The sequence below is a fragment of the Doryrhamphus excisus genome, linkage group LG10 (assembly GCF_037039965.1).
Source record: "Doryrhamphus excisus strain RoL-2023G ecotype Guam linkage group LG10, RoL_Dexc_Guam_v1.1, whole genome shotgun sequence".
Taxonomy (NCBI): Eukaryota; Metazoa; Chordata; class Actinopteri; order Syngnathiformes; family Syngnathidae; genus Doryrhamphus; species Doryrhamphus excisus.
In genome coordinates, this window is record NC_136366.1 from 11780323 (window position 1) to 11800731 (window position 20409).

General features: G+C 47.4%; 3 protein-coding genes across 4 annotated transcripts; 1 reads left to right on the forward strand and 2 right to left on the reverse strand.

Moving 5' to 3' along the window:
- Positions 1-240: 240 nt before the first annotated feature.
- On the reverse strand, positions 241-11619 carry cwc27 (CWC27 spliceosome associated cyclophilin). The gene is given in 14 exon segments (XM_078794109.1): positions 241-526; positions 4263-4372; positions 4449-4558; positions 5935-6035; positions 9825-9946; positions 10022-10052; positions 10128-10207; positions 10278-10353; positions 10355-10536; positions 10608-10706; positions 10778-10921; positions 11015-11127; positions 11215-11311; positions 11409-11619. Coding segments are annotated over 14 exon segments (1470 nt in total). The 5' UTR covers positions 11451-11619; the 3' UTR covers positions 241-363.
- A 254-nt stretch (positions 11620-11873) lies between these two features.
- On the forward strand, positions 11874-19697 carry ppwd1 (peptidylprolyl isomerase domain and WD repeat containing 1). Of its 2 annotated transcripts, XM_058056642.2 has the most exons (13): positions 11874-12056; positions 12274-12376; positions 12465-12568; positions 12652-12772; positions 12855-13302; positions 13368-13558; positions 13623-13812; positions 15025-15206; positions 15279-15360; positions 15421-15603; positions 15673-15812; positions 19196-19472; positions 19575-19697. In XM_058056642.2, exons 1-12 carry the CDS (start codon positions 11930-11932, stop codon positions 19236-19238), a joined length of 1914 nt encoding a protein of 637 aa, XP_057912625.2. In that variant the 5' UTR covers positions 11874-11929; the 3' UTR covers positions 19239-19472; positions 19575-19697. The 2 variants fall into 2 exon arrangements, with proteins under 2 accessions (XP_057912625.2, XP_057912633.2); XM_058056650.2 differs by lacking the exons at positions 19196-19472; positions 19575-19697 and having other exon boundaries at positions 15673-16090.
- On the reverse strand, positions 15884-20370 carry trim23 (tripartite motif containing 23). Its single transcript, XM_058056663.2, has 11 exons — positions 20222-20370; positions 19616-19778; positions 19178-19299; positions 18841-19119; positions 18588-18770; positions 18080-18295; positions 17872-18006; positions 17681-17810; positions 17501-17611; positions 17262-17386; positions 15884-17185 (listed from the first exon to the last, which is right to left on the reverse strand). The coding sequence occupies exons 1-11, from the start codon at positions 20351-20353 to the stop codon at positions 17006-17008; spliced, it is 1776 nt and encodes a 591-aa protein (XP_057912646.2). The 5' UTR covers positions 20354-20370; the 3' UTR covers positions 15884-17005.
- Between the last annotated feature and the right edge of the window lie 39 nt (positions 20371-20409).

Genomic DNA, 20409 nt, shown 5'->3' on the forward strand with positions numbered 1-20409 from the left:
CCTGTTCCATATGAGCATTTAAGCAGAATCCCAGAAGTGTGGTTAAAACCAAGAAGAAAAAAAGCAACAGCATGCTTGCCAAAGGCAGCTCCTGGTCACACGCGGCGGCGGTGGCGGATTATTTACTCCAAAAGCAGCAAAGTCTTCGGTTTGACCTGACCTGGACGGTGCGAGCTTGGAGGAAAATGGAGGAAAAGACAACAACGAAGACCACAACTAACACAGAAAACAATCATTAGGTTGCTTGTTAGCACGCGTGTTTATTTGGCACACGTTGCTTGCCAACATCATCACATGACGACCATCGCCATGACAGTCCGCATCCTAAATCCTGAGCCACAAAGACCTCGACCCGCCACATCCTCACCTCTTGGCCTTCTTCTCCTTCATTATTTTCTTGCTCTCCTCCCGCCGCCGCTTGTTGACGGGGTTGCGGGGGTCGTAGATCTCGAAGGTGTCCTCGTCCTGCATGTTGGCGTCTTTGACTTTGTGGGTCTGCTCGTCACACTGCAGAACGTGGCCCAGCCTGGACGGGACCATCAGAGGCGGGGTGGTTAAAGGGTGGCAGCGTTTGGATTTTACCGCAAAGATAACGGACAGTATTTGCTCCCGTAACTGAAAACCACTGAATCCAGTCTGCAACTCACACAGCTGCTACTTTAGCATATGTTAGCATGTAGCTTACCCGCCCGTTTAGATACTTTAGCATACGTTAGCATGTATCTTACCCACCCGTATACAAATAATACTTTAGCGTATGTTAACATGTAGCTTACCTGCCCATATACAAATAATACTTTAGCCTAGGTTAGCATGTATCTTACCTGCCCGTATACAACTAACACTTTAGCGTACGTTAACATGTAGCTTACCTGCCCATATACAAATAATACTTTAGTCTAGGTTAGCATTTATCTTACCCGCCCGTATAAAAATAACACTTTAGCATATGTTAGCATGTATCTTACCCGCCCGTATACAAATAATACTTTAGCGTATGTTAACATGTAGCTTACCTGCCCATATACAAATAATACTTTAGCCTAGGTTAGCATGTATCTTACCTGCCCATATATAAATAACACTTTAGCCTACGTTAACATGTAGCTTACCTGCCACTTTACAAATGATACTTTAGCAAATGTTAGCATGTAGCTTACCCATCCATTTACAGATAATACTTTAGCATACGTTAGCATGTACTTTACCTGCCCAATTACAAATAATACTTTAGCCTACGTTAGCATGTATCTTACCTGCCCGTATACAAATAACACTTTAGCGTATGTTAGCATGTACGTAGATTACCTGCTAGTTTACAAATGATACTTTAGCACAGGGGTGGGCAAACTACGGCCCGGGGGCCACATGCGGCCCACCAAGCGTTTGAATCCGGCCCGCCAGTTGCTTTCTAAGTATTTCAACTTTTAACATACAAACTGGCAACATGACTTGCAAGTCTTATTTAGTAAAAAAAAAACAACAAAACTGTCAAATTAAATGACGTAGTTAGATGTGGTGTGATGTTTAAAGTGCTCCTGAAAAAGGGACATGAAAACATACAGCTGATAGTATATAACACTTACAGATAAAATTAGACAAAAAAAAATTCAAGGAAAATTATAAGTATAAAATAGTGTGTGTGTTAAATATATACACAGTGAAGAAAATAAGTATTTGAACACCCTGCTATTTTGCTATTTCTCCCACTTAGAAATCATGGAGGGGTCTGAAATTTTCATCGTAGGTGCATGTCCACTGTGAGAGAGATAAACTAAAAAGAAAAATCCAGAAATCACAATGCATGATTTTTTAACAATTTATTTGTGTGATACAGCTGCTAATAAGTATTTGAACACCTGAGAAAATGAATGTTAATATTTGGTACAGTAGCCTTTGTTTGCTATTACAGAGGTCAAACGTTTCCTGTAGTTTTTCACCAGGTTTGCACACACTGCAGGAGGGATCTTGGCCCACTCCTCCACACAGATCTTCTCTAGATCAGTCAGGTTTCTGGGCTGTCGCTGAGAAACACGGAGTTTGAGCTCCCTCCAAAGATTTTCGATTGGGTTCAGGTCTGGAGACTGGCTGGGCCATGCTAGAACCTTGATATGCTTCTTACGGAGCCACTCCTTGGTTTTCCTGGCTGTGTGCTTCGGGTCGTTGTCGTGTTGGAAGACCCAGCCACGACCCATCTTCAATGCTCTGACAGAGGGAAGGAGGTTGTTCCCCAAAATCTCACAATACACGGCCCCAGTCATCCTCTCTTTAATGCAGTGCACTCGTCCTGTCCCATGTGCAGAAAAACACCCCCAAAGCATGATGCTACCACCCCCATGCTTCACAGTAGGGATGGTGTTCTTCGGATTGTACTCTTCATTCTTCTTCCTCCAAACACGCTTATTGGAATTATGACCAAAAAGTTCTATTTTGGTCTCATCTGACCATAAAACTTTCTCCCATGACTCCTCTGTATCATCCAAATGGTCATATGCAAACTTAAGACGGGCCTTGACATGTGCTGGTTTAAGCAGGGGAACCTTTCGTGCCATGCATGATTTCACATCATGACGTCTTAGTGTATTACCTACAGTAACCTTGGAAACGGTGGTCCCAGCTCTTTTCAGGTCATTGACCAAGTCCTGTCGTGTAGTTCTGGGCTGATTCCTCACCTTTCTTAGAATCATTGAGACCCCACGAGGTGATATCTTGCATGGGGCTCCACTCCGATTGAGATTGACCGTCATGTTTAGCTTCTTCCATTTTCTAATGATAGCTCCAACAGTGGACCTTTTTTCACCAAGCTGCTTGGTAATTGCTCCGTAGCCCTTTCCAGCCTTGTGGAGGTGTACAATTTTGTCTCTGGTGTCTTTGGACAGCTCTTTGGTCTTCGCCATGTTACAAGTTAAAGTCTTACTGATTGTATGGGGTGGACAGGTGTCTTTATGCAGCTAACGACCTCAAACAGGTGCATCTGATTCAGGATGATACATGGAGTGCAGGTGGACTTCTAATGGGCAGACTAACAGGTCTTTCAGGGTCAGAATTCTAGATGATACACAGGTGTTCAAATACTTATTTGCAGCTGTATCACACAAATAAATTGTTAAAAAATCATGCATTGTGATTTCTGGATTTTTCTTTTTAGTTTATCTCTCTCACAGTGGACATGCACCTACGATGAAAATTTCAGACCCCTCCATGATTTCTAAGTGGGAGAAATAGCAAAATAGCAGGGTGTTCAAATACTTATTTTCTTCACTGTATATATATGTTCTGGCCCCCCCAGGACAATTTTGTTTCCTCAATGCGGCCCACGAGTGAAAGTATTTGCCCACCCCTGCTTTAGCATATGTTAGCATGTAGTAGGTCTAGGTGATATAGCGATATTTTTTAAATATCTGTATTTCTTTTAAATACAATATCTATATTTACAGACAATATACTATTTTATTTCAGCAGCTATTGTTCTATAAGATTATACATATCGATATTCAACCTAAATATATGGATATATGAGTGTTGGTCCATATCGCCCAGCCCTGGCGGCCATCTCAGCTCGTTCGCCCACCAGGAGGCCAACGTCACCGGCGGACCCCCGCTCTGGAAAGCAACGTGACGCATGGAAAGCATCGGGCCGCCGTGCAAAGCTACAGAAGCCATATTTATTTTCTTAGCCTTTCCTCACTCAGAGAGGGCGGAGCCATATGGGGGGGGGGCAGACACAGATGGAATAGTTTACCTTCTGTGGCCCAGACTTGACTTCCAGCGTCTGACCTGTTGTAACCCACACGGAGTGGCACACACTTCCCAATGCTGTTTTTCTAGCTGCCCCCCCCATCCTTCCTCGTCTGCCTCCTCTTCGCCTACCTGGTGGGAGAGGCTGCCCGCGCCAACCGGCCCCCACCCCCACCCTCCGCTCCTGGAGACTAATGGCAACAGCAGATTGTGTTATTGTAAATCTCTGGCTCACACACATGGTATTCATTTCAAACTGGACCGGCCGCCGCCGTACGCTTCAGATCTGCGCTGAAAAACAGAATCTGAGAGCAGAAGGCAGCGTCAGGACCCATTTCCTGCCGGCGGCGGCGGCGGGGTGACGCACATACGTACTCCACGTACCCTCTGAACTTTGGCACGCATTTAGCCACAGACGTAAAGTGAACAGAGGCAACACGAGGACAGGTGGAGTAACGAGCCGCTTAGACCAATCACACGCCACGAGCCCTGGCTGTGGGACCTTCATAGGAACCCTCGCTTACCAGCCTCTGTCGTCATCCTCGGCAAGCTCCTCCTCGTCCTCCTCCACCTCGGGAGCGTCGTTGATGGCCGTCGACAACTTGGACTTAAAGCGGTTGAGCAGATCCATCGTCTGGCGAAGAATCCAAGTCCAGAATGGCTGTACCTCATGACCTTCTGACCCACAAGCGCTAGTAGAACTTCCTTACCTGCTCTTCTCTGCCCGAGCCTTTCTTCTTCTTGCCTTTCCTCAGCTCCTCGTACTTCTTCCTCTCCTCCAGATACTCGGCGACGGCCTCACTGGAGGGTTTTTTCACCTCTGGTGGAAACGGGAGAAACATCATGACCAGGATGTGAGCCGCATATCTGCTTTGGTGATCTTCATGAGCTGAGAAATCCACTCAGGCAGGACAGGACTTATCAGAAGGACAGGCTGAACATCTTTGACAGATGAGCTCAGCCAGACGTGTCAGGTCTCATGATCACAGCGAAGAGAAATAATACGAGACGCGGCACGGGTGGGAGTCGTCTCATCTGGGATTGACATTGCTCGGCGGGAATCCACTCACGCTCGCCAAGGAGATGAAGACGTAGTGACCCCTCACTTCATCTTCCTTCACACTTGACCTACATTGCAGACTAGCCGCTTTCTATGCAATCATTAAGTGAGGACGCAACCGCCGCTCACAGACGCCGCATGCATGCCTCGCTCTTAAAGGGACACCGCAGTCATCCCTCCTTTATGGCAGCGCCTTGGTCCCACACCCCAGCACCTTCAATTCATTGAGGATTCAATGCTCAAACACGGAATATCTTGGTAGAATTTTATGATGTACGCCTTTTAATATTATTAGAGACCTCTGGACATGAATTAGCACCCCTATGGTCACATTTACATTCTATTATTCATTCTTTGCACAACATTGCTTCCATTTCTTCTACAGTTAAGAAGCCAAAGCAGTGCTAAGCTAATGAGTTGGAAGCTAATGACTTGGAAGCTAATGTCTCAATCTTTTGTATCATTACTGCCCCCTTAGTGACCACTTGTATTTCCATGTTTGGAGCTCTAATTCATTCATTCATTTTCTACCGCTTTTTCCTCACGAGGGTCGCACGAGGCGGTGCTGGAGCCTATCCCAGCTGTCTTCGGGCGAGAGGCGGTGTACACCGTGGACTGGTCGCCAGCCAATCACAGGGCACATATAGACAAACAACCATTCACACTCACATTCATACCTATGGACAATTTGGAGTCTCCAATCAACCTAGCATGTTTTTGGAATGTGGGAGGAAACTGGAGTACCCGGAGAAAGCCCACGCATGCACACGGAGAACATGCAAACTCCACACAGAGATGGCCAAGGGTGGAATTGAACCCTGGTCTCCTAGCTGTGAGGTCTGCGCGCTAACCACTAGACGCTGTGCCGCCCCGAGCTCTAATTAGATTTCATATTAACATCGAATCCTCCATCCATCCATTTTCTATGCCACTATTTATATAGTATATATACACTATATAAAGCACCTTGGATGACCTTGCCTCATGAGGAAGGTTGCTGGTCCTAGCGCCCGCTTAGATGGTCTTCATGCTTCCATGGTGGTGGTGTTCAAGTAGGCCTCAATGCTCTAAGCAGGATGTGCTATTTCTTTAAAAAAAAAAAAAAGTAATAAAAGAGCCAAAAGCGGCCCACATACCTTCCTTGACGTCCTCCACAACAAGCTTGGGTCCATCTTCTCTTTGCTTCAACGCCTTCAGCTCCTTCTTCAACTGGCGGACTTCTTTGCGCAACTCTTCACTGGGGAAGAAGGAACATGTCCAAAACGTTAAACACACCAACAAACCAATTTTCATGACATGACATGAGCTGCAAGCAATGGCCGCTTCCTGACAGGAAGTGCTGCGCCAGTGGTGGAAAGCACGAGGCAACCATCGCTGGACCGCTGACCCACACCAGGCGGATCGGGTCTGTGTTCCGGCTGAAACCCGTACCGGTTTACACTCTCCCGTGTAAGCAACCAATCTGGGATAGCCCCCCCCCCTGCAACCACACAGCCCACCCGCTTGGCAGGCGGCCCCAAAGTCCAGTACTTCTTGTCTGCCTGGCATGACGCGTGCTGGTGCCGCCCCCACGGTTGCAGGTGTCCTGCTGCGGAGTGATGGTGTTTGGACACCTGCGTCTTCTCTTTTGCACGGACAACAGAAGTCTGCCCCCCGCCCCCCGCACAAACATGAGGAGCATCTCCAGACTAAACAATGACTACCTTCCTTTCTGACGTCTGCTTCTCCCCTCTGGCCCTAATCCCAGCAGTTTCTCTCGGGACATCGCATCCCGACCCCCACCGAGAATTGTTTCAGGCCCCTGTACAAAATCGCCACGTGATGACTCCGCCTCCTCCCAAACGCCACAATGCATCAGCATGGCCGTACTTGGCTCTGCTGGACCACCCCCCCCCCATCCATCAGGTGTTCTTCAGGTTCTACTTACCACCTAGGTTTCCTACCGGCTTCCCCCTAATGACCCAGCTAGTGATGCGGACCACTATGCTGGAACAACACCACCTCGCCTTGGGGTGGGGAGGCTGGGGGGGTGCATGCTGCGGCTTGGGCCCAGGCCAAGCAGAACTGTGCACCGCAGAGGCCAAGAATCCAAACCTCAAGGCAGGAATTTGCATGACTCTGCACAGCCACCCAGACCCACACATACAACCCGCCAAGGGTCCCGGCTTTTACAACCCCTACCCCCCCCCCCAAAAAAAACTCTCTCTGGTCGCCAAGATGCCAGACAGCAAATGCAAACATCTGCTAGCAAATGCTAAGCGGTTAGCCACAGTGTTAGCTATGTGTATGGTATACCATCGCGGTACACATTTTCTACGTATACACCATAAAGATAGAGAAAACATTCTAGACGCATCTATCTACCTACACTACTACTATAGACTACTATAGTGTATTTATAGATTACCATAGTGTAGTATTCAGTCCAGGCTAGTGCTGGTGGGTGGGGGTTCTGTATTGATTTTCATCTTTAACATATACTGAAGGTATTTGCTCATATTTTGGCTAGCTAACAATAAAGTTAAAATCAAGCACATAGCGTATGAAGATGTTTTTTAGTATGCGATGCAGCGTACAGCTTAAACACGGTTAAATACAAACACATAGTTTCACAAGTACTGACAAACTTAGTGTGACCCTTGACACCACACACACACACACACACACACAAAGAGAACTAGAGTGATGACCAAGGCAGGATATATGGTATGTATGATATGGTTTGTTTACAGCACAAGAAATCGCAGAACGTTCCAGACGTCCTAGCATCATCGTTTCGGGATGCCGGACCAATCAGCACGGGTCATCGCCGATTGGTTCACGTCTTGCACAATCTTGAAATGTATAAAAAGCCATGCAGGGAACAAAAGGGTGCTTTTTTGCAGCTGCACTGTACTAAGACCCGACTTACTGTTGGCATACAGGGAATGCAACTAAGCCCGGACGTCTCTATTAGATATTGTTTGTATCAGGAATAAATACTCATATTTTCATATGAGTTTTTTTATGAGGTTTTCATATACCGGTTTGGTTCTATCCTCAATTCGACACCCATGAGGAGATTGCCTGGAAGTAAGGGAGGTCGAGATTTCCTTCAATACGTAAACAACATAATTACATGACTGTGATGTAGGTAGGATTTGCTGATGTGTTGGTGACCAGCTAGCGTGCTGCTAATGCTATTTCCAATCCGTGACAATCCTTTCAGGGTGTTGTTTAAGAGACGGCCTGTCAAGCACTCGCTAGTGTTGCTATATGGTGCATTGATTCTTCACAGGCTACCTTACAGATGTATGTCCGAAGTGCAGCCAGTGGCCCGCAGCATCTTTTTACATGCCTTTTAGAAAGTAAATGATTTCATTACTCGGGGAATGCATGCTGTAGTATCGAGTAATAGTATTCTCTTTCCTTGAGCCGAGGTCTCGTGAGATGCGCTGACTGTGCACGCTTTCAAACTGGCTTCCACTTAGAAGCCAGAAATTCCTCCTCAAATTGTGCAAGCTGAGCACTTTTGCTGCATTTCCGAGACTCCAAACTCAACTGTTCCAGACGTGCACGTACGTCTGGATGCCTTTGCATCCTCGTGCAGGGCCGAGATATGCTGCACCGGGCCCTGAGCTCCGTAAACCTGGCAGCGTCTAAACATCCACCATCCTGGAGCCAAGCGCTGGATTATCTCAAGTGCTTTTCCACACACACACACACACACACACACACACACACACACACACACACACAGAGTTGAGTGTGTGTGTTGTTGTGAATCTCTGCAAGGCTTCGGTGTCCATAGGAGCCCTCACGTAGTGGTGTGGACCAGGCATGCCTAATGACCCACTTAGGATGAATGATGATGATGATGATGATGCAATACTAGAAAAGAATAAAGCTTGTAGGATGCCATGTCTGACCTGGGAGAGTCCCTCACTCCGCAGGTGTGGGTCCTCCTCCCATTCAGAACACAAGCACTGGCCAGGCAAGAGTGGGGGAGGGACGGTTCATGGTGGGGTGTTAGGACACCCTGACCCCCCCCCCCCTTTACAACAATGTCCCCTTTGTGCAGGACCAAGAGTGTACCTTGCAGCCTGTTCTGTGATAGCCTGCCAAGACAAACCACTGTGTTGGGTTACACTTCTTGTAGCAAAACAATCTCTGCTTGTGTTTAATAAACTACACTCAGTCGGCTCCGTGCCTGGCTGTCAGTCTAGCGCACGCACACACACACACACACACACACACACACACACAGTTTATCCCATTAGCGCTAATGAGAGGGGTAGGCTTGATGATGCATGTTGAAAGCTACCTGCTGTGGAGATGACTCTCCCTCATCAGGTGTTCTTTTTCTTACCCAACAACATTATCACCTCTCATGCACCTGCGCTGCCACCCGCTTCCACTTCAGCACATGAAAGCAGCCGGAAAGCTGCTGTGCGGATGTTACCACCAACACCACCTTATGCATGTGGTCATATTGAACATTATTCAGTACCTGCCCAGCCACTCCAAGTGCAAAATATGAACAATAATTATGTGGAATATGGCTGCTGGGAGACTCCTTAGCGACATTCGCAGTGCTAATATTTCATACTATGAATAGAAATACAAATGCTTTTATTTACCATATCTTTTCGTTATTATTATTATTCATTATTATTATAACACAGAGGTTATGTCCTTGTGGTGAAAAGTGGTGAATGGATTTGGAAGAAATATTGTTGGAAATAAGATATGAAGGAACTGATTACGTTTTGGGAGCTATCCTGGATGATCCAGACTGATCCAAAAAAATGGAATGGATTATTTCTGTATTTCGATATGCTCCCTTTAAAAGAAACAATTCATCTGTTCTATGAATATAATAATATTATAAATTGTACTGTTAATGCTTTAAACATCATTTGGTAATGATCAGCTAAAGAATGGAAAAGTTGTTGTCTAATTTAAGGAGAAGGCAGCTCGGCTAACAAAGATCAAGAGCGCCCCCAGAAGGGCATCACTGTATATTACAAGTGTTGAGATGCGCTACCTCCGGCTGCTCTTCTTCCCTCTTTCTTCGTCATCGTCAGGCTCCCTCGCTTTCTCCGAAGCTTTCTCGCCTTTCTGCAGCTTCGCTCGAACCAGCTCCATTGTCTTCTCATCGCTGTCATCCTGGAGGAACACGGCCATGATCCACCCCGACCATGAGACGAGCGCTCCGCTTCAGCATCGTCAAGCCCGACTTACCTGGGATTCATCTCCAGATGCCTTCTCTCCTCTTTGAAAGGGAAACTTGTTTAAGTGTCAAAGAAGAAGAAGAATCGAATCTTCATTTTTCCGTCACTTTGCTTACTTGTCCACAACCGGAACGGAGCTCAGTCTGGGGTCGTCCTTCAGGAGGTCGTGACTGCTTTTGCTTTTCCCCTTCAGGCTCTGAGGAGACGAGACAAGATGGTGGCGAGATGCTGACGCAAACATGGAAACTTGTGTGACGGACTACTACCTGACTGACTTGATTGACCATCTCCTCGTCCTCTTCAGCCTCCTCCCCGAATGACAACAGACTGAAGTTCCTACAAAGAAAAAGCCAAACACATAATGATAGATGCCTGGCCCTTTCTGCCGTTGAGTACATAAATACACTTTGATAATGCTCACTTTGTGGCTTTTGACTGTGATTTCTTTCCTTCTTCCTTATCTTTCTCCTTTTTTCCCTTCTTTGTTTCCCGAGGTTCAATGTCATCAAAAGGTGAATGCAACACCTAAGAGAGGAAGAGCAGACACATCCCATCTTGAGCGTCGCAACATGTCAAAGATGCAATCAACGTCTTACTTCAGTGGTTTTTATCTTGTGAGGATTTAAAGGCCGTTCATCGCCATCACACTCCACCTCCGCCAGCCTGAGCATGTTATACACCGTGTCCCCCGTCACCTGAAAGGAGACACCTTTAGGACGGACGCAAAGCCTGTCACAAGCAAGGAGAAGACATCGCCAACAATCACCTTGCCGAATATGGTGTGTTTGTTGTTGAGCTCGTCCGCGCGGCCCAGAGTGAAGAAGAACTGACTACCATTATCGTGCGGCCCGGCGTTCGCCATGGCAACCAAACCTCTCCGGTTGAAGCGCAATCTGGAGTGAAATTCATCCTGAGGGTGGATGCGAGGACAAACGTTACACCCGATACATTCTGCATTTAGCAAACAAAGCTTCATGTCGGCTGGATGGAACACCAGCACAACCTTGAACGTCCTCCCATATATGGATTCTCCTCCTGTCCCGGTCCCAGTTGGATCCCCACCCTGGACTATGAATTCAGGCACCACTCTGTGGAATTTGGTTCCATCGTAGTAACCTGAGAACGTTAGGAGAGTAGAAAGTTTTACTTGTGGAAACAAATTCTCATTTCTTCATCTATTTCAAGATAACTGGGCATGTTCACCTTCCATACACAGTTGCACAAAGTTCCTGCATGCTGTAGGAGTTTCCTTGGCCCACAGCTCGATGTCAATGTCACCCGCAGTGGTCTTCAACAAGACCTTCAACACATAATGTAGTGAATTAGTTGAGAGATAATGCGCATACAGACATAAAGAGTCGAACATGTGTTAGCTGCTTGTAGGAAACGGCGCTAACCTTTCCATTCGTGGGTGGTTCTTGAATATAAATATTGCTCATTTTCCCCGCGAAAGATGCTGCTTTTCTTGTTGGAACTAATACGAATGTTCACTGAAACGTTGCACAATAGCAGTAAATATTGCTTAATTAGTTAGCTCGTCCACGGACTTATAGAGTCGTGATTATATGCGCTTCTCTATGTTTACGTCCTTTGGGTCTACTTTCAAGGGGGAGTCGATCATATAATCCCTGGTGATTATTTGCTTTTCGAAAATATATAAGAGTAAAAATTGCTTAATTATTTTAAGAATACATTATATATTTATGCGGACTTATAATGAGTATCGCAGCATGAGTTTTAAATAGAATATTAGCAGCAAGCAATCTCGCAATGCCCCTTAAAAGGGTAAGTTGGTTTGACCCAAGTGTTCTGTGATAATCGTCCCCTGCGAAACAGCGAAACAAGTGAGTTCCGCAGGCTGAGGCGCCGAACGGAAGTGCAGCAATTTGGGACTGGACAAAACGGAAGCTGGGCAACAATGGCGGCAGCTGAAAATAATGTGGAACTGAAACGAAAAGGCGATCAAACTCAAGGTGAAGATGAAGAAGAGGAGGAGTGGGTCGGACCCATGCCGAACGAGGCAACTAAGGCCAAGAAAAGGAAAGGTTGGTGTGTTTATTTAATCACGAAATAATGCTTCCATTCCAGGCAATAGAGTTCATGCTGCATCGCGGTATATTGTAACTTCAGTGACGACTAAACTTTTTCAATAAAGATATACAAAGTGTACAGTGCGGCTAGTTTTGCCTTTTTTATAGCATTCGTCTGACAGGATACTACCAAACTAGCCACACATGTTTCTAAGCTGCTGTTTTTTCCTAGTGCTGGAATATGAACGAGTCTATTTGGACAACCTGCCTTCAGCTGCGATGTACGAGAGGAGCTACATGCACAGAGATGTTATCACACACATTGTTTGCTCCAAGTAAGTCATGATCCATCTTCAATGCTATCGTGAACATCTCAGCAACCTCAAAACAGTGACTGAATGAAAAGAATGTTGATCTTTTCAGGACAGACTTCATCATCACGGCCAGCCAGGATGGCCATGTCAAGTTTTGGAAGAAAAACGAGGGCGATGGAATTGAATTTGTCAAACACTTCAGAAGCCATCTGGGTGGGCTTTTGTTGGTAAATACTGTTGGGAGTCCGCAGGGGTCCGGTTGTTAACCGTACATCCTGTATTGTTTTTGTGTGCAGGCATAATCGAGAGCATCGCCGTCAGTGCTGAAGGAGCCCTTTTCTGCTCTGTTGGCGACGATCAGGCCATGAAAGTATTTGATGTGGTCAACTTTGACATGATCAATATGCTGAAGTTGGGGTGAGTCCAAGCTACATGAAGCTGAAGCTTAACGAAGAGGTGAATATTTGTATTTATTTATTTGTTTGCTACTTGGCTGTAGCTTCCACCCCGGGCAGAGCGAGTGGATCTACAATCCTGGCGATGCCATTTCTACAGTCGCCTGCTCGGAAAAATCCACAGGAAAGATCTCTGTGTACGACGGACGGGGGAGCAACGAGCCCCTGCACATCTTCGACCAGAGGCACTCCTCGCCGCTGTCCCAGATCCGCCTCAATCCCAAATTCAGGGTCATCGTCTCTGCGGACAAAGCGGGAATGCTGGAATACTGGACTGGTCTGCCCAATGAATTCAAGTTCCCTAAATATGTGCAGTGGGAGTACAAGACAGACACAGATTTGTATGAGTTTGCCAAACACAAAACCTACCCCACCAGTCTGGTGTTCTCACCCGACGGGAAGAAGATGGCCACCATGGCGTCTGACCGGAAGGTCCGAATGTTCCGCTTCCTCACGGGAAAACTGATGAGAGTGTTTGATGAATCCTTAACGGTGAGCTCTTGCAGCTTTTTAACTCCGCTGCCGACGAGGCTTAACCACACTATGGCCTTTCCCAGATGTTCACCGAGCTGCAGCAGATGAGGCAGCAGCTGCCCGACATGGAGTTCGGTCGGCGCATGGCGGTGGAGCGAGAACTGGAGAAGATGGATGGGATCCGTCTGACTAACATCATCTTTGACGAGACGGGCCACTTTGTCCTGTACGGCACCATGCTGGGCATCAAGGTCATCAACGTTGAAACCAACAGGTGTGTCTCCTCATGACGCTCAGAAACACAGCCCCAAATCTGACACCTTTCTATTTTTTCCCAGATGTGTACGGATCCTTGGGAAGCTGGAGAACATCCGCGTGGTCCAGCTGAGCCTCTTCCAGGGCGTGGCAAAAGCCATGCAAGTGGCGCCCACCGTGGAGATGAAGGCGTCGGATAATCCTGCGTTGCAGAACGTGGACCCGGACCCTACTGTGTTCTGCACCGCATTTAAGAAGAACCGCTTCTACATGGTAGGTAACAGATAGGGATCTTCCAATCGGGGTTTTATGCTGCTGATCCCAATCATCCATGAGTCAACTCGGCCGATACCGATACCCATCCCATAGGTGAAGCGTAACATCGTCACCAAGCACCAAGCTTTTTTTCTTGTGAGAGAACATGAATATGTTAGTATCCACCAACCTCACCCAGGAAGTTGTATAGCAGGGGTCTCAATTTACTTGGGGGCCATTGGAGCTAGGGTCTGGGCGAGGCTGGGCCGCATCAGGTTTTCAAAAAAACCCCCCAAAAAAACGCATTTATTAAAAACAGAAAAATTTGCTTTTGTTCCGATTTTCTACAAGAAAAGCTCTGATAAAACATTCCACTGTTCTCAAATATCTTAATTTTTATTTTTCTACACAAAATAAGATGAAAAATAAATAAACAAATCAAGAATAAAGAAAATCAATCAATCAGTAATAAATAAATATAATAATAATAAAAACCAAATAATAAAAACTTAAGAAACCACATATGTTGGTGGGTAGACAAATTATTTTTTTCAGATTAAAATGAACAAAGCATTATTAGAGCCCTGTAGACATGACAAAACACGACTATAGTCACATTTATACTCTTTATTTACAACATATTGCGCAACTGCAGGGTCTTGAGACACATGCTAACTCGCAAACTAGAGAGCTAGCGACCTAAACGGTAGCCTTCAAGTTATTTCCTTCAAACTTAAATAGCCAAAAACTTACCACTTCCACACGGATAGGGAGGATAACTATTAACAGTTTTTTAACCTTTAACATGAACATTAATCAAACGTAATATTTTTTTCTGGGTACATGATACCATACAGCATCCATATTAAACTTGCGTGGGCCGCACTAACATTAAACTTTCATATCAAGGCGGGGGCCTCAAAGTAGTGTCCTGCGGGCCACATTTGGCCCGCGGGCCGCGTGTTTGAGACCCCTGTTGTATAGTGTCCCTGCATCATGCCATAGCATGTATTTACATGTGCAAATTAGCTAACAATTAGCATGCTAACACCTAGCAAAATAGCACTTTATATACTTAAAGTGCCCAGGCAGTCATATAATAGGGACCTACATCATACCACATCTGTATTTGCATGTAAACATGGGTAAGTTATCTAATATGCTAACAGTTAGCAGATTTCTGCTTTGTAGGCATGCCCATAATTGTGTTAATTTTTTTATATCTCAAAGTTCTCAAAGAGGGAACCCGAGGACACCAAGAGCGCCGACTCGGACCGAGACATCTTCAACGAGAAGCCCTCCAAGGAGGAGGTGATGGCCGCCACGCAGGCCGAGGGCCCCAAAAGAGTGTCGGACAGCGCCATCATCCACAGCACCATGGGAGACATCCACATCAAGCTGTTCCCTGTGGAGTGGGTGGCCACGAACCAGCCGTCAACACCATCATCATCTGGAAGTCATTCTAACAGACTTTGTCCTAACAGGTGCCCAAAAACGGTGGAGAACTTCTGCGTCCACAGCAGGAATGGCTACTACAACGGACACATCTTCCACAGAGTCATCAAGGTGTGTGCTGCCCATTCCTTGGCTCCGCAGTAGTGGACCTGACCGACCTCCTGTGTGCAGGGCTTCATGATCCAGACCGGAGACCCCACAGGCACTGGTATGGGCGGCGAGAGCATCTGGGGGGCCGAGTTTGAGGATGAGTTCCACACCACCCTGAGGCACGATCGGCCCTACACGCTCAGCATGGCCAACGCAGGTCCCGCCTCCAACGGATCGCAGTTTTTCATCACCGTGGTGCCCACGGTAAGTCAGCACAACATCTCCAATAAACGCCAACGCCCTGCTCAAGTTTAACCGCCGTTGTTTTTCCAGCCTTGGCTCGACAACAAGCACACGGTGTTCGGGAGGTGCACCAAGGGCATGGAGGCCGTCCAGAGGATCTCCAATATCAAAGTTCACCCCAAAACGGACAAACCGTACGAGGACATCAGCATCATCAACATCACCATCAAGTGATTTGCATCCTTTCTTTTTACACATCCAAAAAATACTAAACCATCTGAAAAAGTCCCAGGCAGACAAATCTGGTCGATGAATTTATTTTCCATCACAATATCAATCATTTACAAAAGTCATCACGTCGGATGCTAACAAGGTTTTCATCCAGGCGCATTGTGCTTTCACATTTTTTTTTTGCAAACTATGTGGAAAAAGGCCTTTCACAGCCACATTTATGGTAATATACATACAGTATATACAGTATTATTTCATCCAGGTAGTAAACATCACGTAGCAGTTAATCAACTCAAGGAGTGTCATTTCACATTACGTCACGGGAGGCTGAGGCTTGGTTTTTGTAGCAAGATTAATACTGGGGGGGGGTGCTTAAGAGACAGCAGAGTTCAACTGGCAGCAAACACGTGCTGTTGACCCATTTCACGTGCAACAAAGCAAAGCCAAAAAGAGGCTGAGCCGGCAGCATAAATATATATACTGTACATAATATATCAGCAGTAAACATTGTTCTGTAACAGAGAGCACAACGTTAAGACCAAACACAAGTCAACACACACACACACACACATGCTGCTATTGCTGCCGTCCCTGCACTCATGTATTCATGAAGACGTCGGAAATACACACGTTGCTAGCATGACCGTCACCTGTGGAGTTCTTTGGGCCAAAATGAAAAATATTCCATGAAGTCAAAGTAAGAAATGTATTAAATTGTCCATTAATTTATTCAATTGCAAACTAAATAATGATATCAACCCTTATTTATTATTCACCTGACTGATATTTATTCATGTAAATGGCATGAATAATAAGTCATTACATACTATATACATTGGAAAATAATTCCAGTCCACATTCTTTATAGCTAGATTTGAGTCGACAATGTAATAATACATTTAAAAAAAAAATTACTAGGGAATTTTTCATTTTGGCACCAAACTCCTCCATAGTCCCATAGGGTGGTTATGATGAGTATATAGCGGAGCTTATTGGGAGACAAGCGCTTCAATTACTCACTGTCTCCCCCACGAGGAGCAAAGCGGTAGTACAGGTAGCTTTTTCAAAGCATACCTTCAAGTGTCGGAGCTGTTCACAGACCAGACCTCCATCTTTGCGGCGACATCAATCCAGCGATGTCGCATGCGGCGCGTCGGGTTGGGTTGGGGGGTGTTTCAGGTATGTGGACATATTAGGCAACATCGAGGACGCCGGCAGCCACCAGCTGCCTGGAGAGCCAATCCAGCCCCTCGTGGAGGCCCATCCCGCTGCGGGCGTCGCAGCCCTGGATGTGCCAGCTCCTCCCACAGCACAGCTTGTGCAGGCTCAGCAGCTCCGTCATCTCCTCCACAGACACCACGCCAGGCACGTCCTACCAAAGTCAAAAGCACAAGTCCTGACCGTGTTGCTCAACTCCCTAGTCTGCCTAGCGACAGCCTCCACGCTACCTGCTTGTTGGCGAAGATGAGGAGCAGGGCGTCTCGGAGCTCCTTCTCCGTCAGCAGTTTGGCCAGCTCGCTGTGCGCCTCCATGAGACGATCCCGGTGGCTGCTGTCGATCACAAACACCACGGCTGTGCACATAGAGAAAAAAGGCTTCGTTACACATCTTAAAAAGATTGTTACAGGCCTGAGAGATGTAAGTTTGTATTTCTACTCTATGTAGAATAGGAGTGCACAGATGATACCTTGAGTGTTGAGATAGTAGTGTTTCCATAGTGGTCTCAGCTTGTGCTTGCCTCCCACGTCCCAGATGGTGAACTTCAAGTTCTTATATTCCACTGTCTCCACGTTGAAACCTTGGTTTATAATTATAATTTGGAGAAGGTGAGTAGGAGCAATAGAAAGAAGCAAGTTGTGCATCGTACCGATGGTGGGGATGGGCTGCATGAACTCATCCTGCTTCAGCTTGAAGAGGATGGTGGTTTTCCCAGCGCCGTCCAGCCCCAGAGTCACCACACGGATCTCCATCTTGGGGCCGATGTGGACCCGGTTATCCTGAGAAGAAAAGAAAAGACAGAGTGGATCGTTCTGGGTTTACTGAGACCACCTTGCCTACCTTGGTGAAGGTGACCGGGATGCCGGCGTCCAGCTGGATGTGGTCTGCCAGCTCTGTGAACTGATGCTGCTGCTTCTGAAGCGTCTCCAGCAAACAGCTGATCTCCTGCTTGGCCAGCACCACCCTGCAGTCGTCCTGCCGAAGCGGGAAGAGGATGTTAAAGCGTGTCTCCCAAGGCGGTCCGTCGGGAGATCTGCCATGCTCCCACCTGCTGAAGCGTCTTCTCGCAGTGCAGGCAGGCGGTGGACACCTGGGACAGCAGGATGGTCATGTCCTCCTGCTGCTGCCGCAGCCAGATCAGCCTCTCACGCACGTGCGCGTCCACCACGCTCAGCGCCATCTCCTCCTGTCGACACAGTGTCTCATGGAGGTCGGCAAAGTAGGCGCGCACGCAGGAGCGCGCGCTCTCTGCTGTGCCGGGAACCTGAACGGGGAAAAAGACCATTTAAAACTAAAGGATGCAGAAGGTCCTGATGTAGCCTGGCTAACTTCTAATACGAGAAATGAGAAGGCACCTCCTCGTGTGTGTGTGTGTGTGTATGTGTATTTCGACAGTCAGGCTTTGCTACACGTCTTAAAATGAATCCGAAGCAGGAGATGGGAGTTTCTTTCTCAGTGAACCGGCTAAGCTAGCATAATGTGTTGAAATGCGAGTGTAATGTTAGCACTTTAACTCACATAGCTATGCTAGCGTTTGGGTAGTGATGGATTCTTACGTGTTCCGTATGCGCCATACCGACGCCGTCCTCCACTATCTGCTCGCCACCTTCTATTTGCTGCACAATGCCCACCAGCTTCCTGGAGTACTCGGACACTTCCTCTGTGAAGGTGCGGATGCAGTGCGCCATATCCAGGATGGATGCTCGAATCTGATTGGCCTCCGTCTCCAGGACGGCGTGCTGAAAGCCAAACACAGTTAAGTTGGTGCAGTATGTGGAGAACGACGGTGAAGAGGCCGGCATGGATGACCTTGTGTCCTTGGTGCTTGCCGTACTCCTTGCACACGCAGCACATGAGCGGCCCCGGCTGACACGCCTCCTCCAGACACACAAACTCGATGGCGTGGACCTGGTGCTGGGGGCACAGCGTCTTCTCATGGGGCTTGTCGGCCAGCGGCACGCGGCGGTGCTTGGCCAGCGTGCGGGTAGAGTGGGTGAGTTGCGAGCACTCGGCGCACAGGTGGGTGGCGCACACCGTGCAGTACATGCTGGCCGTGTGGCTCTCGTCCTCGTCGCAGCGGACGACGCACTGAAGCGAGAGGGAGGATGAGGACGGGATGCTTCCCGGGCCGTTTTGAACGTCTTACCTCTCCCATCCCTTTCAGAGCATCCTCCGCCATGCCCGACTGGTTGCTGGTGCCATTCTGAAGTCGTTCCAGAAGTTCCAGCAGGGCAAAGTTCTTCTTTAGACCCCACACTCCAGAGTCCCCTGGACACAGAAAAAACATTTCACGTTAGCATCAAAATCTATGAAGTCCATCACCCCTTCACTTCAGACAGAAGATAAGCTCAAACGGTTGCTTTCATCACGTCAAGAAAGAAAAACCAAGGCTAGATGAGCCCAGCCCCGTCAACCAATCATTGATGTGATATGAGTTGAAGGTAAGAACATGTGGTGCTCACTTGTCCCAACACACTTGAATACACCACGGTTGAAAGACAGTACTACTGTACGATAATACATAGAAATGTATTCTTTTGAAGGACAACAGCATCTGAAGAGGTCTGGAAGGGAAAGCGCTCACCCAGCTCGGTGACCTGCCTGTCGAAGGGACAGCGGACGGCTCGGCCGTGGAGGGGCAGCCGGGTCAGGCAGTCGTGGCACACGGTGTGTCCGCACAGCAGGAGGCGGGGGACCTTGTCGCCTTGGAGGGAGAAGACGTCCTCGCAGACGCCGCACTCCAACACCTGAGTAAAACACACACAAGGTCAACCACACTGCATCGTCCCATCAATGCATCCAGTGCAACCTTTCACACTCGCATATGACTCCTGACAACGTTATGAATTGACATTGTTAGTGTTACTTCTTTTACGACATTGCGCACAGACTGCGTGCGTCATAAGTGCGCACCTTTCGGGATGCGGGATGCCACATCGCTTGCCAAGACGCTAAGTAGCATTGTTAGCATGTAAGCATCCACACTACATCTCATTGTGCTTCACCTTGCCTCGCTATTAACAATCATTTAGAAATTCGTGTTACTCAAATGTAAGCTAGATGACCTCGATGATCTCCGTAGCATCCATGAGCCACGAAGGCAAAACAACAAGAAAACAATCCAACCAACGCCATCTTTGCTGAGTGACGAGCTTTGTTTCGCTTTAAATAAAAAAAAAAAACATCCCACCTTGACTGTGCCTCCGTTCGCACCCCTGCCGTGCCGGACGCAGGGCTCCATGGTCGTCAGGGCGCCCTGCTTGTTTATTCCTGCGGCAGAGACGGCCATTGTCCCGACAGCTGCGCGGAGCCGACTGAGCATGCGCGGAAAAAGCAGCTCCAACCGTTCCATTACACACTTCCGGCTTTGCCTTTTTA